The sequence below is a fragment of the Tachyglossus aculeatus genome, unplaced genomic scaffold, assembly GCF_015852505.1.
Source record: "Tachyglossus aculeatus isolate mTacAcu1 unplaced genomic scaffold, mTacAcu1.pri scaffold_122_arrow_ctg1, whole genome shotgun sequence".
Taxonomy (NCBI): Eukaryota; Metazoa; Chordata; class Mammalia; order Monotremata; family Tachyglossidae; genus Tachyglossus; species Tachyglossus aculeatus.
Window position 1 is genome coordinate 1,290,052 of NW_024044851.1, and position 25,798 is coordinate 1,315,849.

At 55.2% G+C, this 25,798-nt stretch overlaps 1 protein-coding gene across 1 annotated transcript; it reads right to left on the minus strand.

Annotated features, from left to right (window-relative positions):
- Positions 1-1,105: 1,105 nt before the first annotated feature.
- On the minus strand, positions 1,106-25,798 carry LOC119922718 (platelet-derived growth factor receptor alpha-like). Its single transcript, XM_038742403.1, has 22 exons — positions 25,737-25,798; positions 24,450-24,767; positions 22,924-23,187; positions 22,020-22,150; positions 19,511-19,682; positions 19,248-19,437; positions 14,908-15,023; positions 13,394-13,520; positions 12,860-13,053; positions 12,526-12,617; positions 12,280-12,406; positions 9,362-9,481; positions 6,869-6,979; positions 6,596-6,743; positions 5,917-6,068; positions 4,739-4,866; positions 4,267-4,389; positions 3,457-3,568; positions 2,710-2,809; positions 2,275-2,380; positions 1,725-1,951; positions 1,106-1,361 (listed from the first exon to the last, which is right to left on the minus strand). The coding sequence occupies exons 1-22, from the start codon at positions 25,783-25,785 to the stop codon at positions 1,286-1,288; spliced, it is 3,183 nt and encodes a 1,060-aa protein (XP_038598331.1). The 5' UTR covers positions 25,786-25,798; the 3' UTR covers positions 1,106-1,285.

The window sequence follows — 25,798 nt, forward strand, 5'->3', positions numbered from 1 at the left end:
ATGGATTTGTTCCTGTGAGCAATCTATCCCTTGGCTTTACCACTCCCAAACCCCCTCATACCCTTCCGACTATGCGTCTAGGCATCATTTTATGTTGATTTGTCACCCTCATTAGACTGGGTTTCTCAACAGTGGGAACTGCAGCTCTTATTTCTGTCTGTCTCCCAAGCACCTTCTGTAATGCTTTGCCTACACTAGGTGCCCAATACAGTACTCTGCACACAGCAAGCACCCAATACACTACTCACCCTCCCTCTGCATCACCTTTACCCTTTGATTTAGACCCTCCCTGAGCCCTACAGCATTTACGTACAAATCCATAATTCATTTATACTCATGTCTGCATACCCCACTACACTGTAAATTCTATTTATTCTGATGGTATTGACACCTATTAATTTTGCTTTTTTTTTGTCTCTCTCCCCCTCCTGGACCGTGAGCCCGTTGTTGGGTAGGGACCGTCTCTACATGTTCTCTACATGTCTCTACATGCTCTGAGAAGCAGCGTGGCTCAGTGGAAAGAGCATGGGCTTTGGAGTCAGAGGTCATGGGTTCAAATCCCAGCTCCGCCAATTGTCTGCTGTGTGACTTTGGGTAAGTCACAACTTCTCTGGGCCTCAGTTACCTCATCTGTAAAATGGGGATTAGGGCTGCGAGCCCGACGTGGGACAACCTGATGACCTTGTAACCTCCCCAGTGCTTAGAACAGTGCTTGGCACATAGTAAGTGCTTAATAAATGCCATTATTATCATTATGTTGCCGATTTAGTACTTCCCAAGCACTTAGTACAGTGCTCAGCACACAGTAAGCGCTCAATAAATACGAATGAATGTAAGCTCGTTGGGGACAGGGAATGTGTCTGTTATATCCTACTTTCCCAAGTTCTTTGTACAATGCTCTGCACACAGTAAGTGCCCAATAAATACGATTGAATGAATGAATGTAAGCTCGTTGGGGGCAGTGAATGTGTCTGTTATATCCTACTTTCCCAAGTGCTTAGTACAGTGCTCTGCATACAGTAAGCGATCAATAAGTATGACTGATGGATTGATCTGCACACAACAGGCACCCAGTATGCTACTCTGCACCCAGTATAGTCCCGGGACAGTGCTCTGCATACAGCAGGCTTCTAGTACAGAGCCTAGGGGAGAGGGAGGGGAGGCTGGCAGTTATCTGAAGTCCAGACCCTATAAAGGGCCAATCCCAACCAATCGGGTAGGAATACCTCCCCCGCTCTTCCCCAGTTACCGGGGTCAATTAAACAATGGGGTTTTTTTTGAGTGCTTACCATGTGCAAAGCGCAGTACCCAGCAGATGGCTCGCCCGAGGTGACTTAGCCAGAGCTCGGGAATTCCACTGCCTTGGAATGGTGGGCAGGGCAGATGGGGAATTTGTGGTCCTCAGAAAACTCAGCATCAGGGCAAGGGGTTCCCAGTCAGTCCGTCAGTCAGTGGTACACTGAGTGCTTGCTCTATGCACAGCATTGTACTAAGTGGTTGGGAGAGTACAATATAACAGGGAGTTGGTAGACACACTCCCTGCCCACAAGGAGCTTACATTTGGGCAAAATCTCCCAAACCTCCAATCTGTAGGCTTGACTGTGTCTGCCCGGTCTGGGTGAGGTGTGGGGGATGACAGGTCAGCGAGCACCACATAGTGGGCGAGAAGATGGTTAGGACCATGGAGCTGGGGGGTGTGGAGGGGGTGGCCGGGGAGCAGGTACCTGTACCCGTTACTCTTGCTGAGGTCGTCCTCCTCACTGGTGTCGGAGTCCAATAGGGGGTTGACGTAGTCACTGTCGGCGCAGCTGAGTCTCCACCTGTCCAAGCTGTCCTCCCACTCCTCGTTCTCACAGGTGTCACCCACGTGTGGCTTGACCCTCTCACCTCTTGTCGGGGCCACGGCCGAGTGGTCACTCTTCAGGAAGTCCTGTTGGATTTTCTCGTACCTCTAGGGATACACAGCGGGCCCTGATTACTATGGGCTGAAGCCCGGGCTATGTTGGGCTTCGGAGTAACGGTGAGAGCAACGACGGGGTTTACTAAGTACCCACTGGGTGCCGAGCGTTGTGCTAAGTGCCAGGCTGGTCGCGGAGGGAGAGAGAGCAGGGATCTTAAGCCCCGCTTTGTGGAGGAGGAAACTGAGGCCCAGAGAAGTGAAGGGAGTTGCCTAGGGTCATCCAGTGAGCCCGGGATTCCCAGCAGCCCGGATCCCTCTGGAACTCCGCAGCCCGGCCCCTCCGCCCCTGCAGCGCCAGCCCACAGTGGGCGAACCTCCTTGTAGTGGCTGGGCAGCATGGTCTCCACTGTCTCGCTCAGCTCGTAGAAGGATGGTCTCTTCTCGGGTTCCTTGTTCCAGCACTTGAGCATGATGTCATATCTGGAGAGGGAGGGGAAGGGGATGGGCCAGGGAGGGGAGCATGCAGGCGTTGGGGGGAGAAGACTTAATAATTATAACACTAATAATAATAATAATAATAATAATAATTGAGGTATTTGTTAAACGTTTACTACATGCCAGGCACTGTACTAAGCTCTGGGGTGGAAACAAGCAAAATTTGGTTGGACATAGTCCCTGTCCCACGTGGAGCTCACAGTCTCAGTCCCCATTTTACAGATGAGGGAACTGAGGCAGAGAGAAGTGAAGCGATTTGCCCAAGGTCACCCAGCTGAAAAGCGGCGGAGCCGGAATCAGAACCAATGACTTACACCTCGCTGGTGGCGTGTTCCGGCTTGGGCATTCGATAGCCGCTCTTGATCTTCTCATAAAATGTGGCGTTGACCGTTATGCCCGGGTAGGGTGTGCGCCCTGCGGACAGAGCGGTACCATTTGCGTCAACCGCGGTGTGCCCTCGCGGCCTCGGAGGGTCCGGCCTTCGGTGACTTAGCCAGCACTTAGGAGACCGGATTGCCAGTTCCACAGCCGTGGAGAGGTGGGCAGGGCGGATGGGGAATTTGTGGTCCCCAGACACCTTGGCGTTCGGGGTAAGGGACTCTCACAAGAATGAGAAGCTGGCAAGGCCAAAGGGCGACACAAGGAAAGGGGGTGAGCACGGGACTCCCTTCCCCAAAAAGCTGCTCAGCCTGAAACGCCAACAGGGATGGAGGAGATTGGACAGAGCCATGGACGAGGAGTTCGTGCTGGATCAGTGCTGGGGCACTGGAGGGAGAGTCAGGGGTGGAAAGGGGAGAGTCAGGGGTCCATGCTGGGTTGACTGGGTGGGGGGTGACAGGGGTCCGTGCTTGGTCACCGGAGGGAGGGTCGGGGGTGGAGAGGGGAGAATTAGGGGTCTGTGCTGGGTCACTGGAGGGAGAGGCAGAGATGAAGAGAAAGAGGTGCATGCCCATCCACAGCATGAGGGTGGGTGTCCAGGAGGGAAGCCTGGCGACCAGTCCCTTCCGGCGGGCCAGCGGGGGGCTGCCGGGGGCAGGGCAGGGGGGTTGAGAGGGACGTACCAAGAGAGAAGATCTCCCACAGCAGGACCCCATAAGACCAGACATCACTCTGCCTGTAGTACACGTTGTCGAAGATGCTCTCCGGGGCCATCCACTTTACGGGCAGGAGCATCTGCTGTATGGAGGAGGAGGCATACAGAAAGGACTCAAAACCAACACCACCCCTGCCGCCCCCAGGAATAATAATAACAGGACTAACAATAATTACGGTACTTGTTGAACTCTTTCTCTGGCTCAAATAATAGTAATAATAATAATAATAATAATAATAATAATAATAACTGGTATTTCTTAAGGGCTTACTATATGTCAAGCACTGTTCTAAGCACCGGGGTGGATCTGAACTATGATATGGGACATAATCCCTGTCCCACGTAATAATAATAATGGCATTTATTAAGCAGCTTACTATGTGCAAAGCGCTGTTCTAAGCTCTGGGGAGGTTACAAGGTGATCAGGTTGTCCCACGGGGGGCTCACAGTCTTAATCCCCACTTTACGGATGAGGTAACTGAGGCACAGAGAAGTTAAGTGACTTGCCCAAAGTCACACAGCTGACAGTTGGCAGGAGCTGGGATTTGAACCCAGGACCGCTGACTCCAAAGCCCGGGCTCTTTCCACTGAGCCACGCTGCTTCTCTGCAACTACCTGACTGACCGATTGACTGGACAATTCTCTGCCCTCGGCCCGTCCCCTCCCCTCCCCTCCAGCATCTTGAAGCTCCACGAGCTAGGCAGCCTCCCCCCAGCCCACAAAATTCATGCTTATGGCCACCCCTGGACCCTGCGGGCTAGGCCTGAGCTCTACGTACGCAGCTCTTAGCCATGTAGCTGGAGTTTTGCTTGAGATTCCTCGCCAGCCCAAAGTCGCCGATCTTCACGATCTTCCCTCGGGTCAGCAGGACGTTCCGTGCGGCCAGGTCCCGATGGATGCACTTTGGGGAGGGGGAGAGGGGCGCGGTCATCGTGGGGGCCACAGCCTCCCCAGTCCTCGGAGGCCAGTCGCTTACCATGGACCCGGGGCTCTTCCCTCTGCCCAGCTCACCAGGGTCGGGGTAGAAGTATTGAAATGCTGCAAGGAGATGTCTGAGTACATGGTGGGCGAAGGGCCTACATGTGTCTGGAGTCAAGAGGAGGAATCTAGACTTTGGTCGGGGAGAGGCCCATGCCCACTCCAGAAGTGCCCATTTCCACCAGAAACATGGGACCCTGGACAGGGACCCCCGAGCCTCCACCCCCGTCCCCGCACTGCACACCCCACTGCACCCTCCCAGAGACACGCACGTTTCTCGAAGCCAAGAACTCCATCCCGCGGGACACCTGGTAGGAAAAGCTCAGCAGTTCCAGCACGCCAAAGCCTTCCGAACCGTCATCTGACAGGAGGTCCAGGACTTCAGGTTTTGCCAGTGGTCCTGGGTGAGGGGAGGGCAGAGAGAGGATGTCAGGAATCCGGATGCGTTCCCCCCATGACAGAGCATTGCCAACCTGGAGGGCCGGGCGGGCCCCCCACGAGAAGCCCCCGGAAAGGGTCTCCTGCCCCAATTCCGGGCACCGGGCCCCACCATGACCGGAGAATCCTCCTGTCGTCGAGACCGCCCTCCCCAGCCCCAGGAGAAAAAGGCCACTACTGGCCCACAGTCTCCAGCTCTCTACTCCTTGCCTCATTCTGACCCCATCTCCTGCCACTTCCTTCCTCCTCCTCCTGCCCTAGAGATTATCATTATTATTACTATTATAATGGTATTTGTTAAGTGCATACTATGTTCCAGGCACTGCACTAAGCACTGCACTAAGCACTGCGGTGGACACAAGCAGATCAAGTTGGACACAGTCCCCATCACAGTGTCAATCACACACAAGCAGATCAGGTTGGACACAGTCCCCATCACAGTGTCAATCCCCATTTTACAGATGAGGTAACTGAGGCACAGAGAAGTGACTTGACTAAGATCACGCTGCAGACAAGTGGAGGAATTGAGATTAGAACCCATGACCTTCTGGCTCCCAGGCCCGTGCTCTACCCACTGGGCCACGCTGCTCCTCCTGCTAATAATTATGGTGCTTGTTAAGTGCTTACTATGTGCCAAGCGCTATTCTAAGCACCGAGGTAGATACGAGGTAATCGGGTTGGACACAGTCCCTAGCTCACGTCCTAATCGCCGTTTTACGGATGAGGGAATTGAGGCCCAGAGAAGTGACTTTGCCCAAGGTCAGGCAGCAGGAAAGTGGCAGAGACGGGATTAGAACCCAGATCCTCTAACTCCCATGCCCATACAGAGGACTTGGCTCCCAAGGTGGCAGAGCAAATGATCCCGGGCCACGTGCCGCAGCCCCCAAATGGCCTGGCATTTTCGGCATTTTCTGTCCAGCCAGCCTCCACCGGTAATGCCCTTGGCCCTTCACCTGGACGTGCTGCCCCCTGCCCACCTCTCCACCCGACAGTCGCAGGGACCGTCACTCACCCGATATGGACTTCTTGTCGGGGCACAGGCATTTATGCAAGTCCACATGCTCGGACGATTCTTTCCTCTCCAACTTGGACACGTTCTGCGTGCCGACCTCCTGCGTCACGTCCGCGTCGTCCCGTTTTTTTTCAGATGTGAGACAGGTGTAACTGCATTGGCCGAAGAGAAGTGTTAGGAGGGGGGCCCCGGACCCTCTGAGGGAAACATTCGTCTAGGAAACAGGTCTTAATGGAGGGGGCAGGGGGCTGGCCCTGATGGCCTCTCATTGGTCGGGGATTCTACAGAGCGGGGCCACTTCCGGCCCCTCCTTCCCACTTTGGCAAAGAGACTTCCCGCCACTGATTCCTGATTCCTCCCCAGCCCCGGGAAAGCCCCCATTTACAGAAACAGAGGCCCAGGGACCACCAGGATCTTGAGAAGCACCTGCCAGCCCACCTGACTCTCCCGTCTCCACCTCCGACGCTCCTCCAGTGACCCAGCACAGACCATCCAACCCCCGACTCTCCCCTCCCAATTCCTGACCCTCCCCCAGTGACCCATCTTGGACAGTCCAACACCCCTGGTGCTCCTGTCTCTATTCCCGGCCTTGAGAGTGGGCGTTCAGGAGGGCGATCAGTACACGGCCCCACCCCCTCTGGTTTCAGGGCGACACCCAGCATGCCCCGCCCTAGCCCACTTAATGGTGCTCTTGTCGTCGGGGCTCAAGGTGTCCAGCTCTTCCTCCGTCTTCTCCGAGTGGACAGCCAGGAACCTATTGCGGTTCTTGCGCAGGTAGTCGCCCAGATCGCCGTAGAGGCAGTACTCCATGATGATGTAGATGGGTCCTGAGGCCGGGTTGATGGCAAGTGAGTGGGGTGGCAGGGGTGCACCCACAGAGCCCCAGCCCTTCACCCCAGTCGTCCCTCGGCCCCGGACGTGCCGGGGCATGTCCCTGGCCACCCACACCCACCTGATTGGGTGCAGGCTCCCAGGAGGTTGGCAACGTTCAGATGGGGGCCCAGATGCATCATGATGTCCAGCTCCACCAAGAGGGCCTGCCTCTCGCTGTATCGAGACGTGGCTGTCAGGGGTCAAGAAAAACACGTCGGTCAGTCTGGGCAGTCCGGCCCCAAGGAGCTCGAGCGCCCGCGGCACGGCTGCAGACCCCCAGGGGTCCCCCACCGCCCAACTTCCCAGCCCTCAGGATGTTGCAAAACAAATTTCCCCGATATCTCCCGTCTCCTGTAGACTTCAAGCCCTTGTGGGCAGGGACCGTATCCACCAACTCTGTTATACTGTACTTAGCACAGTGCTGTGCACACAGTCTGTACTCGGTAATTCCAAGCACTGCCCCACTCCTTCACAGCACACAGAGGCCTCTCCGTCCACTCGACTCTATGACCCGAGCCCAGCCACTTAATGGTGGCCACTTAATGAGCCCAGAGCACTGGCTGAAGGTCACCAGTCTTAGAGCAGGGTGATGGGTGAAAGGCGAGCCCCCACAGCCACAAAGAGGGGAGACCGTGGTGAAAGAGATGCACGAGACCCCAAGATGTGGGAGGAGAGAACCTTTCTCCAACAGTTTTCCGCACCTTCCCCACCCCAGACCACCAATAGACGGCAACGGGATAGTAGTTTCACCCTTCCCGGCCTCGGGGAGGGGCTGACAAGGGGCGAAGGGAGAACAGGAAGGGGAAGGTGGGGGCCTGGATAATCCACATGGTGGAGAAACAGTCCCTAACAGTTTACGATGGTCACCGTGAGTGGCACGTAAGCAGTCCCTGAGTTGCCTATCGTTCCCCTTATTACAACGGTCACCGTGAGTGGCTGCAGAGCAGTTGCGTTGGGGCTGGGGGCCCGGCTTGGACTGCACTCCCTTTTAGGGGCTGAGGGCATTGCAGAAAAAATGTAAGACGGTTGCCCTGCTCTCAAGGAGCTCCCCCTGGTGGTGGGGGCTGTTCTACATGAGCTCTCCCTATAATAATAACATTTGTTAGGAGCTTACTATGTGCAAAGCACTGCTCTAAGCGCTGGGGAGGTTACAAGGTAAACAGGTTAATAATAATAATAATAATAATAATAATGGTATTTATTAAGCACTTACTATGTGCAAAGCACTGTTGTAAGCGCTAGGGAGGTTACAAGGTGATCAGGTTGTCCCACAGGGTGCTCACAGTCTTGACCCCCATTTTACAGATGAGGGAACTGAGGCCCAGGGAAGTGAAGTGATTTGCCCAAAGTCACACAGCTGACAAGTGGCAGAGGCACGATTTGAACCCATAACCTCTGACTCCAAAGCATGGGTTATTTCCACTGAGCCACACTGCTGGTTGTCCCGGGGGCGGGGGGCTCAGCTTTAATCCCCATTTTACAGATGAGGTCACTGAGGCACAGAGAAGTTAAGTGACTTGCCCAAAGTCAGACAGCTGACAGTTGGCGGAGCTGGGACAATAATAATAATAATGATGGTATTTGTTAAGCGCTTACTATGTGCAAAGCACTGTTCTAAGCGCTGGGGTAGATACAAGGTAATCAGGTTGTCCCATGAGGGGCTCACAGTCTTCATCCCCATTTTACAGATGAGGGAACTGAGGCCCAGAAAAGTGAAGTGACTTGCCCAAAGTCACACAGCTGACAAGTGGCAGAGCCGGGATTTGAACCCACGGTCTCTGACTCCAAAGCCCGGGCTCTTTCCACTGAGCCACGCTGCTTCTCCAAGACAGACAGACCTGGGCCCTAGGGAGGAGGAAGAGCCGGAAGGTGGGATGAGGAATGTGTGCAGCAGGGGCGTGGTTAGTTAGGGGAGGCTTTCTGGAGGAGGGGGGCTGAGGAGAAGGGCTCTGATGGGAGTGGGGAGGCTATTTCAGCTGGGGAGAATGAGGGGCGGGGGCACGTAATGGCACGGGAGAGGGGACGGTGGTTGAGGAGGAGAGGCCAGCCAGCTACAGGGCAGCTGGCCAGTGGAAAGCTGAGGGGCCAGAAGGGGAAAAAACTCAGTCCAGGAGAGTGGGCGTGGGTGTGTCATATGAGGAGGGGACAGGGGCTTGTTGGATGACCTTGAACAAGTCACTGAACCTCTCTGGGCCTCAACCTCCCCATCTGTAAAATGAGGATGAGATTCCTGCTCCCCCTAACTGTTCGGGGGCACAGGGACTGTGTCCAACCTGATAATCCTAAATTTACTCCAGCGCTCAGCATAGCCCTCGGCATGTAGTATGCCCTTTATCAATACCATTACGAGAGAGATTGGGGCGGAGAGGCGAGGAGCTGGGGAAACCAGCAGCACCCACCCACCCTGTTGCACCCCAGAAGAGCGAGTCAATCCCAGGGGATTCACCGCGGCAGGGTAGGGGGATGGAGAGAGAAGGGTGGCGACTCCTGGGGGGTCTCAGAGGGAGGGCCCACCCGGTCCCCCCCGCCATGCACCATGGAAGCCCCAAAGGGCATCGGGAGAGTCACTCACATCCTAATATTTTCACAGCCACCTTCATCTTGGGCTGGGACTTGCTCAGTCCGTTTGCAGTGCCTTCAACCACCTGTCCAAATGCTCCGGACCCAAGGAGTCGACCTGTGGGCGACAGGGCTGGTCAGGGCAGGAGCGAGCCAGCCCCGCCTCCCTCCCACTGCTTCCTGCCTGCCTGCCTTCCTGGGGCCCCTCCGGGAGGGCTGTGACTTGGCCGGCGGGCTCGTGTTGCGTGTGCGGAGGTGAGTGTGCGTGTGCCTATGGGGGTATGGATTTGTGCATGTGTCGGGATGTGCGTGGGCAGGAGTGGTGCACAGGAATAGAGATCCCCACTCTCCCTCCCTCATAGACTATGAGGAGCAGGGTCTGTTTCCGATCTGAGGGTCTTGAGTCTACGCAGCACTTAGCACAGGGTTCTCCATTAACACAGGTTCTCCATGCCCACTCTGATCCTCAGACACTTCAGCATCCACATGGATGTCCCTGGTGACTTCTCTGCCGCCCACCTTCTATCTCTCCTTGATGCAGCCAATCTCCTGCTCCACCCCACCTCGCCCACTCACCAACTTGGTCACACCCTCGACCTCGTCATCTCCTACCGCTGCAATATCTCCACCCTCACCGACTCTGAAATCCCTCTCTCTGATCATACCCGTCTCACCTGACTCCTCTCTACAAATATCTCCAAGTGCTGTGGGGAGGGGAAGGAGGTAGGGCGATGGGGAGGGGAGGAGGAGAGGAGAAAGGAGGCTCAGTCTGGGAGGGCCTCCTGGAGGAGGTGAGCTCTCAGTAGGGCTTTGAAGGGACGAAGAGGGCTAGTTTGGCGGATGCGTGGAGGGAGGGCATTCCAGGCCAGGGGAAGGACGTGGGCCGGGGGTCAACGGCAGGACAGGCAAAAACGAGGCACAGTGAGGAGGTTAGCGGCGGCAGAGGAGCTGAGGTTGAGGGCTGGGCTGGAGAAGGAGAGAAGGGAGGTGAGGTAGGAGGTGGTGAGGTGATGGAGAGCCTTGAAGCCGAGAGTGAGGAGTTTTTGCTTGATTCGTAAGTTGACAGGCGATCACTGGAGATTTTTGAGGAGGGGAGTGACATGCCCAGAACGTTTCTGTACGGGCAGCAGAGTGAAGTATAGACCGAAGTGAGGAGATATAGGAGGATGGGAGATCAGAAAGGAGGCCGATGCAGTAATCCAGTCGGGATAGGATGAGAGACTGAACCGGCAAGGTAGCGATCTGGATGGAGAGGAAAGGGCGAATCTTGGCGATGTTGTGGAGTTGAGACTGGCAGGTTTTGGTGACAGATTGGATGTGTGGGGTGAATGAGAGGGCGGAGTCGAGGATGACACCAAGGTTGCGGGCTTGTGAGGCAGGGAAGGATGGTAGTGCCGTCTACAGTGACGGGAAAGTCAGGAAAAGGACAGGGTCTGGGAGGGAAGATAAGGAGCTCAGTCAGACATGTTGTTTTAGGTGGTGGGCAGACATCCATCATCATGATCATCAATCGTATTTATTGAGCGCTTACTATGTGCAGAGCACTGTACTAAGCGCTTGGGAAGTACAAATTGGCAACATATAGAGACAGTCCCTACCCAACAGTGGGCTCACAGTCTAAAAGGGGGAGACAGAGAACAAAACCAAACATACTAACAAAATAAAATAAATAGAATAGATATGTACAAGTAGAATAAATAAATAAATAAATAAATAGAGTAATAGATATGTACAAACACATATACATATATACAGGTGCTGTGGGGAAGGGAAGGGAAGGAGGTAAGATGGGGGGGATGGAGAGGGGGACGAGGGGGAGAGGAAGGAAGGGGCTCAGTCTGGGAAGGCCTCCTGGAGGAGGTGAGCTCTCGGCAGGGTCTTGAAGGGAGGAAGAGAGCTAGCTTGGCGGATGGGCAGAGGGAGGGCATTCCAGGCCCGGGGGATGACGTGGGCCAGGGGTCGATGGCGGGACAGGCGAGAACGAGGTATGGTGAGGAGATTAGCGGTGGAGGAGCGGAGGTTGCGGGGTGGGCTGTAGAAGGAGAGAAGGGAGGTGAGGTAGGAGGGGGCGAGGGGATGGAGAGCCTTGAAGCCCAGGGTGAGGAGTTTCTGCCTGATGCGCAGATTGATTGGTAGCCACTGGAGATTTTTGAGGAGGGGAGTAATATACCCAGAGTGTTTCTGGACAAAGATAATCCGGGCAGCAGCATGAAGTATGGATTGAAGTGGAGAGAGACACGAGGATGGGAGATCAGAGAGAAGGCTGATGTAGTAGTCCAGACAGGATAGGATGAGAGCTTCAATGAGCAGGGTAGCGGTATGGATGGAGAGGAAAGGGCGGATCTTGGCAATGTTGCGGAGCTGAGACCGGCAGGTTTTGGTGACGGCTTGGATGTGAGGGGTGAATGAGAGAGCGGAGTCGAGGATGACACCAAGGTTGTGAGCTTGGGAGACGGGAAGGATGGTAGTGCCGTCAACAGAGATGGGAAAGTCAGGGAGAGGGAAAGGTTTGGGAGGGAAGACAAGGAGTTCAGTCTTCGAATGAGTGAACGAGTTCCCCAAGGGAGTAAGCGTAGATAGAGAACAGAAGGGGACCGAGGACCGACCCTTGAGGAACCCCTACAGTAAGGGGATTGGAGGGGATGGAGGAGACCCGTCTACCTGTTTTGTTTTGTTGTCTTCCTCCCCCTGCTAGACTGTGAGCCCGCTGCTGGGTAGGGACTGTCTCTGTTGCCAAATTGTACTTTCCAAGCACTCAGTACAGCGCTCTGCACACAGTAAGCACTCAATAAACACAACTGAAAGAATGAATTAAACGGCCCATAAAGGCACTGTTAGTCCTCACTATCGCTAGCCAGTCGCCTTCGTCCCCTAGGCCGCTCGCGTGGGGCAGGAGTCCCCGGGGCTCGGCGGCCACCATGTACCGAGCACCAAGCTGGTCCTTCGGAACCTCCCAGCGCGAGTCGTAGGGGAGCAGCACCGGTTCCATGCAGAACGACTCGCGGCGGTTCCGGCTCATGGACTCCACGTACCTCCATCGGATCACAGAGCGCGGCCTCTGCAAGGCGAGAGGGGCGACAGCCCGGGGAGGCTGGGCCGAGCAGAGACCCCGGTCAGCCCCCGTGGAGAGGAGGTGGGAGGGCTCTGCCCGGGGGTCGGGGCTGGGGGGGAGCTGACCTGTTTCCACCTGATGACCATCATGATGAAGGAGACGATCACAACCAGGGGCACCAGGACGGCAGCAACCAGGTTCACCTCAATGCACAGGACTGGGGGTGGAGAACTCCGAGGGTCAGCACGGCCCCGGGCGGGGAGGAAGGGTCCAAACCTCCCGCCTACCCACCTACCCCACACGGGAGCCCCCGCTCCAGACGTCGGCCCCGTCGGCACTGTTCCCAGCCAGGGCCCAACGGGCCCGTGGCTCTCTGCAAGGCAGAGCTACACGTCGTTCCCGATTTGGGCGGAGGTCCCCGGCGGTCCCCGCCCCCGCCACTGTCCCCTACCAACTCACCGGGGGCCTTGAGCTTCAGCTCCCATGTCACGGCCCCGAGGTGGTTCTTGGCCAGGCAGCGAACCAACAGGGTCTCCTCCACCTGCTGGAAGGTCACCTGACTCTCAATCGTGTCCCGGTCGCCCCTGTGGGTCACCATGGTGATGTCGGATGTGTTGGTGGCCAGGAGGGTCCACAAGGTCTCATTTTTGCACCTGGGGAGAGCGGGGAGGCCGAGGCTGAAGCGGGAGGGAGGCAGGATTTATCCAGCATTCCCCCCCACCACACCCGACACCCCTGCTGGTCCCCGCACACTCTCTGCTGGTCATCTCAGAGAAGAAAACAGGCCAGGAGCTACACTAAGTCCCCAGTGGACCGCAGCTCCTGCCTAAGCCCCCTACTGAAACCCTCAGCGGCCCCAACGTCCCTCGGACCCTCAAAACGCATACCCCTCCACCCCCCTCAGGACCTGTTGGGCTCAGACCGCCGGTGCAGACCCTCAGACCGGGACCGGGGAAGAGGAAGTGGTCAGGCTTCATGGGCTGCTCTGCATACATTTTAACGTCCGCGCAAACCAGCCAGTCGATGTCGGGCAGCGGGATCCCTTCGGCGACACAGCGGACGGTCTGGCGACCCTCCGAGCCGTGGGGGTCGTCCACCAGATCCAAGATGGAGGCCGGCACTGAAGGGAGAGATGGAGCGAGAGGGGTGGAGGGAGGGAAAGGCTTTCAGCACTGGGCCTGGGGCACGTCGGGCGTGCGGAGCGCCATGCTGGATGCCTACTTTGAGCAGGGCGCTGTGCCGGGCACCCACTACGTGAAGGGCCCTGTGCTGGGGGGAGAGACCCCACGTTTATACGAGCGCCACCCCCGCCCTATAAGACCAACTGTTCTCCCCCTCCGCCGAGGACCGAACAAGAGGAAAGGGGCTTGAACTGCAGCGAGACGCAAAAAGAGCGGAGACTGGCAGTGCCTCGGGAACGGGGCTCTCTGGGAGCCAGTGGCCAGCAAGCGTGGAGCCGAACCGCCCCAAATAGTTACTCTCCACCCCTTTGGAACTCGCCATTTCTGGTAGTGGGGAATGGGGAGCCCGTGTGCTCTATTCTGAGCTTGTCACTGAGAACTAGCCCCACAAAAAGCTCACCAGCCCCGTGACTAGGGTGAGTCTTCAGAGCTTTTCTAAAAACCCGTCTCCCCGGGAAACCTTCCCTAATTGACTGAATTAGTCAATGGTATTTATTGAACACTTACCTGTGCAGAGCACTGTACTAAGCGTATAAGAGAAGGCAGTATAATAGAGCTGGTAGGTTTTATCCCTGCCCTCAAGAATCTTACAGGCTAGACTAATTTCTACAACTCCAGTCATATCAACCTTCAACACTTCCTCATTTTATTTCTACACTCAGCACTCACGCAGGCAACTGATTTAATCCTTTTGCCTTTATCTCTACATTTAATTGTTCAGCTATTTCACCCAGTCAGAGGTCATGGGATTCCAATCCTGGCTCCGCCAACTGTCAGCTGTGTGACTTTGGGCAAGTCACTTAACTTCTCTGGACCTGTTACCTCATCTGCAAAATGGGGATTAAAACTGTGAGCCCCCCGTGGGATAACCTGATCACCTTGTAACCTCCCCAGCGCTTAGAATAGTGCTTTGCACATAGTAAGCGCTTAACAAATACCATCATTATTATTATTATCTACTTCAATCAATCATATTTACTGAGCACTTACTGTGTGTAGAGTACTGCAGTCAATCCATAAACCAATCAATGGTGTTTACTGAACACTTACTATGTGCTAAGCACTTGGGAGAGTACGATGTAAAAGATTTAGTAGATAAGATCCCCTGTAAGTAATTTTTGCCAGCCACCCATAGTAGATCATGAGCACGCTGAGTGCAGGGAACACGCATCTGGCTACTGTTATACTCTCCCAAGCAGCTTAGTACAGTGCCGTGTATACGGCCGGTGCTCGGGGAATCTTGCTGATTCATCGATTGGCTGACTGGATGGGGAGCGGCTGCCCTGCTCTCACCCCTGGACTGGAAGCGTTGCCCCTAAATCTTACCGTGAACCTGCAGCTCAAAAGTGTAGCTCGCAATATCATCCTCATTTTGCACCACAATTGTGTAGTGCCCTCTGTCTTCCTCCTTTGCACGGATCAGCTTCAGCCTGCTCTGATACCTGGTGACATCGAAGAGGACCGACGGGAATACACTCATTAGGCACCACAGAAAACCCACACGTAGAAGGTTTCTCGCTAAATCATTCTGCAAAAGGGGCAAGTCTTCATCTCTGCTATTTCACTTCAACAGCAGGAAAGCAGTATGGCCTAGTAGAAAGAGCACTGGCCCTGGGGGTCTCCCCCAGGGTGCCAGGACCGTGGGAGGAACTGCACGCTGGTTGCCCCACAGGATGCCCAGTGCAGACCGTACCCACGCCTGTTCCAGGGCAGGCAGGGGAGGGGAAAACAGGGGAGGCGACAGACCCCAAGGGCATCTCCTTCGTCTGGCACAGCCCAGGTGGGGCCAGTGGTCAAGGTGGCTCCGTCCCGCACCAAACAGACTTTTCAGATGGAAGGGACCTTCCGGGTTCTGACTATAAGCTTGTTGTGGGCAGGGAATGTCTCTGTTTACTGATAATAATAATACTAATAATAATGACGGTATTTGTTCATCCATCCATTCATTCATTCAATTGTATTTATTGAGCGCTTACTACGTGCAGAGCAGTGTACTAAGCGCTTGGGAAGTACAAGTTGGCAACATATAGAGATGGTCCCTACCCAACAGCGGGCTTACTATTCATTCATTCATTCATTCATTCACTCGTATTTATTGAGCGCTTACGGTGTGCAGAGTACTGTACTAAGCGCTTGGGAAGTACAAGTTGGCAACATATAGAGATGCTCCCTACCCAACACCAGGCTTACAATGTGCGAAGCACGGTTTTAAGTGCTGGGGGGGATACAAGGTGATCAGGTTGTCCCACATGGGGCTCACAGTTTTAATCCCCATTTTACAGATGAGATAACTGAAGCACAGAGAAGTTGAGACTTGCCCAAAGTCACACAGATGACAAGTGGCAGAGCTGGGATTAGAACCCACGACCTCTGACTCCCAAGCCCGGGCTCTTTCCACTGCGCCACGATTGTACTCTCCAAAGCGCTTAGTACAGTGCTCCGCACAAAGTAAGCGATCCAGACTGAGCCCCCTCCTTCCTCTTCCCCTCCTCCTCCTCCCCACCCCCCCACCTTACCTCCTTCCCCTCCCCACAGCACCTGTATATATGTATACGTGTTTGTACGTATTTATTACTCTATTTATTTATTTATTTAATTTGTGCATATTTATTCTTTTTATTTTGTTACTATGTTTTGTTTTGTTCTCTGTCTCCCCCTTCTCGACTGTGAGCCCACTGTTGGGTACATGTTGCCAACTTGTACTTCCCAAGCGCTTAGTACAGTGCTCTGCACACAGTAAGTGCTCAATAAATACGACTGAATGAATGAATGAATGATAAGTACAATTAAATGAGTGAATGAAATACCCCACACCAGGGCCAGAGCAATCCAGACGGCTCTTGTGCAGTTTTTTTTTTGTTTTTTTTTATAATGGCATTTATTAAGCGCTTACTGTGTGCAAAGCACTGTGCTAAGTGCTGGGCACTGTTCTAAAAGCATTTCTGTCTGTCTGCTCCAGCAGTCTTGAGGGGGACCCAGGAGACTGGGATCCCCATCTGGCCAGCCTCCGGAGGAGGCAGCTGGCCAACGGACAAGCTAGGGAGTTAGTGGGGTGTCACGGGGCTGGGGGGAGCCAGGTCTCTGCAACAATTCATTCATTCATTCAATCGTATTTATTGGGCGCTTGCTGTGTGCAGAGCACTGTACTAAGCGCTTGGAAAGTACAATTCGGCAACAGATAGCTACAACCCCTACCCAACAACAGGGCTCACAGTCTAGAAGGAGGAGATAGACAATGAAAGAAAGCAAGAAGACAGGCATCAACCTCCAGCCGTGGAATCCCAGGGGCCCTGGGCCTGGCCGCCGCTGCCTCTCCTGGGGCCAGGAGCCCCGACACTTCACCTGAACCCGGGCCGGGCTGGAGCCCGACGTTCACCATACGGGGCCAGAACCTCCTGAGATCCCCGCCTGGGTCCACTGTGGTCACTCCGGAGCAGGCGTCCCCGCCCTCAACGAGGAAGTTATGGGCCACTAGACCAGGAGCTCCTTTAGAGCAGGGATCACATCTAACTCTGTTCCACTCTCCCCAGCATTCATTCATTCATTCAATTGTATTTATTGAGCGCTTACTGTGTGCAGAGCACTCTACCAAGCGCTTGGGAGGTACAAGTTGGCAACAACTTAGTTGCACTTAGTGCAGCGCTCTTCACACCACAGCCTGGAAGCTCTCTGAGAGCAGGGACTGTGTCTCCTAACTCTGTTGTCCTTCCTCAAGTGCTTAGTGCAGTGCTTTGCACACAGCTAGGGCAGGGGTTGCTCTTCTAATCCTAAGGGACCCTCCCAAATATACAGCATAGTGCTCTGCATGCCATAGGTGCCCGGTACAGGCATTCTGCACCCAACGTCCTCAGTACAGTGCTCTGCACACAATAGGCACCCGATACAGCTGCAAGAAGCAGCATGGTCTAATAATAATAATAATAATAATAATAATAATGGTATTTGTTAAACTCTTACACTGGTCTAAGCGCTGGGGAGATACAAGATGATCAGGTTGTCCCACGTGGGGCTCACAGTCTTAATCCCTGTTGGGTAGGGACCGTCTCTATATGTTGCCAACTCGTACTTCCCAAGCGCTTAGTACAGTGCTCTGCACACAGTAAGCGCTCAATAAATACGATTGAATGAACGAATGAATCCCCATTTTACAAATGAGGGAACTGAGGCACAGAGAAGTTAAGCAACTTGCCCGAAGTCACACAGCTGACAATTGGCAGAGCTGGGATTTGAACCCATGACCTCTGACTCCAAAGCCCGGGCTGCTCCTACCTCACCTCCCTTCTCTCCTTCTACAGCCCACCCCGCACCCTCCGCTCCTCTGCCGCTAATCTCCTCACCGTGCCTCGTTCTCACCTGTCCCGCCATCGACCCCCAGCCCACGTCATCCCCCGGGCCTGGAATCCCCTCTCTCTGCCCATCCGCCAAGCTGGCTGTCTTCCTCCCTTCAAGGCCCTACTGAGAGCTCACCTCCTCCAGGAGGCCTTCCCAGACTGAGTCCCTTCCTTCTTCTCCCCCTCGTCCCCCTCTCCATCCCCCCATCTTACCTCCTTCCCTTACCTACAGCACCTGTATATATGTATATATGTTTGTACGTATTTATTAATCTATTTATTTATTTATTTATTTATTTATTTTATTTGTACATATCTATTCTATTCATTTTATTTTGTTAGTATGCTTGGTTTTGTTCTCTGTCTCCCCCTTTTAGACTGTGAGCCCACTGTTGGGTAGGGAGTGTCTCTATATGTTGCCAACTTGTACTTTCCACTGAGCCACGCTGCTTCTCTACTGGACGGAACACGGGCTCGGGAGCCAAAAAAAGCCTAGATTCTAATCCTGGCTCCACCAGTTGTCTGCTGGATGACCTTGGGCAAGTCACTTCACTTTCCTAGGCCTCAGTTACCTCATCTGTAAAATGGGGATTAAAACTGTGAGCCCCCCATGGGACAACCTGATCACCTTGTAACCTCCCCAGCGCTTAGAGCAGTGCTTTGCACATAGTAAGCGCTTAATAAACGACATCATTATTATTATTATTATGTGGGACAGGGACTGTGTCCAACCTGATTAGCTTGTGTCTACCCCAGTGCTTAGCACAGTGCCTGGCATATAGAAAGTGCTTAACAAATACTGAGCGGCGTGGCTCAGTGGAAAGAGCCCGGGCTTTGGAGTCAGCGGTCATGGGTTCAAATCCCGGCTCCGCCAATTGTCAGCTGTGTGACTTTGGGCAAGTCACTTCACTTCTCCGTGCTTCAGTTACCTCATCTGTAAAATGGGCTTTAAGACTGTGAGCCCCCCGTGGGACAACCTGATCACCCTTGTAATCTCCCAAGTGCTTAGAACAGTGCTTTGGACATAGTAAGCACTTAACAAATACCATCATCATCATCATCATCACCACCTTGTAACCTCCCCAGTGCTTAGAACAGTGCTCTGCACATAGTAAGCGCCTAATAAACACTATTAAAAAGAAAATACTATAAATAAGGGACGGCACTCTGCACATAATATGTGTTCAGCATAGAGTAGGAGTCCAACACAGCACTTCGTATATGTAGGAACCCCATACAGCACTCTGCCCTCAGGCGTCCAGCAGGGGCCACGGACTCGTGAAAGGGGTGTGGGACAGCACTGGGGGAGACCCCGCGGGGGAAAGCCTCCGTCACCTGTACTCATGGGTCTTCTGCAGGCTAGTGGAGATCCCAGTCATGTTCTTGGTGAGCGACTCGTTGTTCTTCAGCCAGGACACCCTGGGCGGGGGGTAGGCCTCCAGGTCCACGTCAAAATGCCAGATCGCGTGCAGGTTCACGGCCTCCACCGGGTCGGAGACAGGCTGGAGCCAGACGAAGCCTTTCTCTGGGGACAGGAGGGGGGTTCGATGAGCAGGGTGGAGGCCGGTTGGCCACGAGCCCCGCCCCGGGGAATGTACCTAGGACGGCGATGGTGACCTTCTTCGTCTGCTGCACCTCCCTGGTGACGTGGCCGACGGCACACTCGTAACTGCCGCGGTCCTTGGCCGTGGCATTGGGGACCGTGAGGGTGAACACCAGCTTGACGGACGGGACCGTAATCTTGTCCATCTTGACGACTCCCTTGTCCCTCTGTGACGGAGAGAGGGGGCGGGGTTCAAGCCACCCGGCTGGGAGAGGGGACACCCGGGGGGAGGACAGAGGGTCCTTTGGGCTTTCCTGGGTCGGATGCGCTGTCCTTTCTCCCTGCCCTTTGGCCTGGAACTGGGACCGGGGGGCGGGGGGGGTGGGGTGGACCGACAGATGCCGAATAGGTGAAAATGGGGCAGGAAGAAGGGGAGGAAGAGTGAGAAGCAGGAGGGAAGACACTGGGGCAGGGGAGAGAGGAGGAAGAGGGTGGGAAGATGGAAGAGGAAAGTGGGGGCAGAGAATCAGGAGGAGGAGATGGGGGGAGAGACTAGGCAAGGAGGCGTGCGCTTGGGCAGTGGAGGGAGGGGAGGGGAGGGGAGGGAAACAACTCTCTCCTGCCCACGAGGGCCGGCGAGGTCGCCTCCCGCAGACCCACAGGGGAGAAAAGGCCGTTACCTGGACAGTGACCGTCAGCTTGGCTCCCCGACTCAGGTTCCGGGCTCCTCTCAAGCCACGGGTGGCCTCGCCTCTCCCACCTCTGATCCCTCCTCACAGCCCCGCCTTGGTCTGAAGCTCTCTCCCTCCTAACAGCCGCCCGACTGCCTGCAGACCTTCAAAACCTCCTAAAATCCTTCCTGTTCCTCCTCCTCCTCCTCACGAGACCTCTCCCCAGGTCCCAACCTCACAACATCATCCACCATAGTACCGGAGCGCTTTTTGTTCCTCTCAGCACGCATTCCCTGTGGCTCAATCACTTAGTAATTCACTTCTTCACTTCACTCTGCTTCTCTCTGCCCATCTCCTCCAATGACACTAGAAGTAGTAGTACGGGTATTAAGCAGCGTGGCTCAGTGGAAAGAGCCCAGGGCTTTGGAGTCAGAGGTCACGGGTTCAAAATCCCGGCTCTGCCGCTTGTCAGCTGTGGGGCTTTGGGCAAGTCACTTCACTTCTCTGGGCCTCAGTTACCTCATCTGCAAAATGGGGATCAAGACTGTGAGCCCCACACGGGACGACCTGATCACCTTGTATCCTCCCCAGCGCTTGGAACAGTGCTTTGCACATAGTAAGCGCTTAACAAATACCGAGTTCATTATTATTATTATTATTATTATTAAGCAGTTAGTGTATGAACTAGGCACTGGGAAAGAGTACACAGATGGGGATTAGACCCAGTTCCTATCCCTGAAAGGGCTCGAAATCTATGAGGACAGAGACCATGCGTTTTTCCTCCGTCGTACTTTCCCCAGTGCTTTGTACAGTGTCTAGCACCCTAGGATGGTGTTTTACCCCCACAAGGAACTGAGTAGACTCCCAAGGCGGTACTCCTCCCCCAGTAGGCGCTTAATCGATTGATGGAGGGGGTGTCTCCGCCACTTGGTCTCCCTGTCCATCGGGCCTGAGGTCGTGCCTCCGGTGCTCTGCACACAGTAAGTGCTCAATACCTCAGTCCTCCTACCTCACCTCCCTTCTCTCCTTCCACAGCCCAGCCCGCACCCTCCACTCCTCTGCCGCTAATCTCCTCACCGTGCCTCGTTCTCGCCCGTCCCGCCGTCGACCCCCGGCCCACGTCCTCCCCCTGGCCTGGAATGCCCTCCCTCCGCACATCCGCCAAGCTAGCTCTCTTCTTCCCTTCAAAGCCCTACTGAGAGCTCACCTCCTCCAGGAGGCCTTCCCAGACTGAGCCCCCTTTTTCCTCTCCTCCTCCCCATCCCCCCGCCCTATCTCCTTCCCCTCCCCACAGCACCTATATATACGTTTGTACAGACACATTGCTCTATTTTCCTTGTCCATATTTACTATTGTATTTATTTTGTTAATGATGCTCATTTAGCTTTAATTCTATTTGTTCTGACGACTTGACACCTGTCCACATGTTTTGTTTTGTCGTCTGTCTCCCCCTTCTAGACTGTGAGCCCGTTGTTGGGTAGGGACCGTCTCTACGTGTTGCCAACTTGTACTTCCCAAGCGCTTAGTACAGTGCTCTGCACACAGTAAGCACTCAATAAACACAATTGAATGAATGAACAAATACGACTGAATGAATGAGACTCCTTCTGCGTCACCCTAACTCGCTCCCTTTATTCATCCCCACTCCTAGTTCCACAACTTACGTCCAGACCTGTAATTTACTTATTTCTACTAACGTCTACCTCCCCCTCTAGACTGCAAGCTCGTTGTGGCCAGGTATTGTGTCTCATATTATTGTATTGTACTCTCCCAAGCGCTTAGTACAGTGCTCTGCACATAGTAAGCATTCAATAAGTACGCTCGACTGACTCCTGCTCGAAGCCCCATCCCCACCACACCCTCACCAATAGGCGCGCCGGAAGCGGGACGTACCGCCTCCCCCGGGTAGTTCCACTGGAAATCGACCAGCTCGATGTCCAGGACGGAACAGGTGACCACGATGGTTTCGCCTGTCTTGTATACCGTCTTCGGGGCCTCCATCTCCAAGACGATCTCCTGGGAGACTGCAGGCGAGCCAGGGAGGTCAGGAATGGGCAGGGGAATCACCAACCCAGTCTCTGCACGGTGCCCAGCCCGGGGCCCCTTGGGGGCCAGGACCCAGCCAACTGGCCAGCAAGAACGCCGAACCAAGGGGTCCCCAAATAACTGTGGGATTTGTTAAGCACTTCCTAAGTGCTTAAGCGCTGGGGTAGATACAAGCTAATCGGGTTGGACACAGACCCCATTCCACATAGGACTCACAGTCTTAATCCCCACTTTTACAGTTGAGGGAACTGAGGCACAAAGTAGTGAAGTGACTTGCCTAGGGTCACATAGCAGACAAGTGACAGAGCCAAGATTAGAATCCGGGTCCTCCTGAGTCCCAGGCCCGGGCTCTATCCACTAAGCCACGCTGTTTCTGGCGCAGACCCACGCCACCTGGGACTCATGATTTCTGACGGATGGGGAGAGGCAAGGTTATTGGCCCCATTTTACAGATGAGGAAAATGAGGCTCGGAGAGACTTAAGTGACTGACATTCAAGGTCACCCGGCAGTCCAGGACAGAGCCGGGACTAGAAGTCAGGAGTCCTGGCCACCCAGGTGCCCTGCCTCCCCGAAATCCTCCCACGAGCAGGTGGCCCCAGGGAACTGTCCTCCCCTCGGAGAAAGAAGCGGTGGCCTTCCGGGAGGACGCTCTCTGGCCCTCCGGAAAAGGGACCGAGTTCGCCGGGCCTCAGGTGCTCAGGGAACCTCCCGCCAGGGACGGCACGGACTGACCGGGGGCAACAGGGATACCTCGCAAGGTGTGGACGTTAAACTCGGGGGTCCGGAACTTCCTGCCACGGATGGTCGTCTCACACGTGTAGGACCCCGTGGCGAAGTGACCCAGGAAGCCTCTGCGTCGGTCGTAGGTGGCAGAGACCTCCTTGCCATCGCTGGCGTGCAGGGTCACCTGCGCCTGCGGGTCGGTGGGGCGACAGGGGATCACGGTGGAATTGCCTTCCTCCACGACGATGAAGCGGTCGACCATGACGGAGGGCACAAAGGTGACGTCAGGGTCTGAGGGGGGAACGGTGACGACGAAGGTATGTGTTAAGCGCTTACTGTGTGTCTGGCACTGTTCTAAGAGCTGGGGTCGATCCGGGCTAATCAGATTGGACGCAGTCCCTGTCCCACATGGGACCCCCAGTCCTGATCCCCTTTTTACAGATGAGGTAACTGAGGCAGAGAAGTGTCTTGCCCAAGGTCACACAACAGGACAGGTGGCAGAGCCGGGATGAGAACCCAGGTCCTTCTGAGTCCCAGGCCCGTGCTCTAGGCGTTAGGTCACGCTGTTTGAACTGAGTGGTTGGTTTGGCGGGGATGTCCGGGGGTGGAGGAGGGACGGAGGGCATGCAGAGGATGAAACTGTCATCACCACCAAGGGAGTGGGGTGTTGGACTGGACACCAGAGCACTGGACTGAGCGCCTGCTGTGGGGAGAGGGCTAGCCTGGACAATTGCTGAGGGCAGAGTGCTGGACTAGATGCCTCACTGTGTGCGAAGCACTGAACTGAACGCCTGTTGTAAGAAGAGTGCTGAGCTGGGCACCTGCTGTGGATAGAGTGCTGGGCTGCGTGCTTGCAGTGGGCAGAGCGCTCGACTGAATGCTTGCTTTGGGCAGAGAACTGGGGTGGGTGCCTGCTGTGAGCTACATTCAGGAGGACAACCAGCACAGGGTTCCTCCGTGGACTCAGATCCCCTGGAGTTCCCCATCTCCACTCTGGATAATAATAATAATAATTATGAAACTTGTTAAGCGCTTCCTATGTGCCAAGCACTGCTCTAAGCGCTGGTCAGACACAAGTTAATCAGGTTGGACACAGTCCCCGTCCCATATGGGGCTCATACTCTTCATCCTCATTTTACGGATGAGGGAACTGAGGCCTGGAGAAGTGAAGTAACTCGCCCAAGGTCACACAGCAGACATTAGTACAGTGCTCTGCACACGGTAATCGCTCAATAAGTACGATAGAGCCCACTGTTGGGTAGGGACCGTCTCTATATGTTGCCAACTTGTACTTCCCAAGCGACTAGTACAGTGCTCTGCACACAGTAAGCGCTCAATAAATACGATTGATTGAATGTGGCAGAGCCAGAATTGGAACCCAAGTCCTTCTGACTGCCCTTCACTGGCAGAACAGCCCCCCGCCATTTCTGTAAGGGGGCCGGTCCAACCCCCAACCACAGATCTCCCCTTCCAGCGCCCCCGGATGGAAGCCATGGTCGGCTTCTCCCCCACCCCAACGGGCCCACCTGCCCACGGGGGCCTCCCACACCCACCAGGCACGTAGACGTAGATATTCCGGCCTATGATCCCGGTCCCCTGGGCCTGCGTGTCATTGTAGTAACAGGTGTAGAGGCCTGTGTGCACGGCCGAGGCGTTGGCCACCTCCAGCATGGACAGGAAGTTGCTGCAGTTGTTCTTCTCAACGCGGATGGCCACGCCGGAGCTCTCGTCATCCAGCGTGGGGAACCGCCAGCTGATCTCGCTGTCCCCGGTGCACCACAGGGAGAATGACCTGTTCAGGGGCAACACCAGCTCCTCCTCGTTCGGCGTCATGGCGGGAACCGGGGACTGGAAGGCTCCGCGTCGCAGACCTGAGTGGGGGGAAGCCAGTTGGAGCCGGTCCAGTCTGACTGGACCCTCCGCAGGGGGCGTCCCATCCTTCAACTTGGGGGCTCCCTCTTTGGGGGATCCCCCAGACCTCCCCGAACAACGGCTATTGCGCTCAAGACCTCCCCCTCACCCGCTTCTGCAACTCACAGCCTTTGCTTTCCGGAATCTGGGTTGGGGCACCCCATGTTGGCCCTGGGGAGCCAAGGACCCCTGGGTTCAGCCCAGGGAGCTGTGACCAGTAGCTGGGCCTGGGTAATCCGACCCTGGGACCCCCTCCAGGAGCAAGCTCAGCCTCAGAGAGCCCACCCTCAACGCTATCCCTCACCCCCAGAGCCGGGCCCCTCTCTTGACAGAAGGAAGTCACGGAAATTCCTTTGGGTCACTAGGGGTAGCCGACACTCACTCCTGCCGGGAACCAGTGGCCGGGGGCAAACTCAAGAGTTGGTTTGGCCCTGTCGGTGGGGGGGGGGGGGGGCTGCCACGCCTGGCAGAAGGAATGAGGGGGAGAGGAATCTCCCATTCCCCTGAGGCAGCTGAGACAGAATCCTGTCCTCTCCCCTGACCCACACTCAGTGGAGTGTCAATGGGGACCCTCTGCCCTTGGGAGCTTGGGGCCAAACCAGTCTTTTTTTTCTCCCTTCCCCAGGTGGTACGGGGGTGGGGGGCAAGCCCCGGGATGCGAGAGCAGGGCCATATTGGGAGACGAACCGCCCCCCGACAACTATCATCACTTTGCTGGGGTGGATTGCTGCAGACCCCTTGGGTCTGCACACAGAAACATCTAGAAGTGGGGGAGGATTCTGCCTCCCCCCAACTCCTGGCTCTGAAGGGAAGTGATCCAAATGCCCTTCATGAATCCAACCTCCCACCCTTCCCTCCTCGACTGTCTTTGGCCTCTGGATCACCTCCCCTTCCCCAGCCCCAGGGCTGGAGGGGGTCATGGGCCTTACCTGACAGCAGATACCCCAAGACCAGGAACGTCCATGGGAAAGGACCCATAGTTGACGGAGAA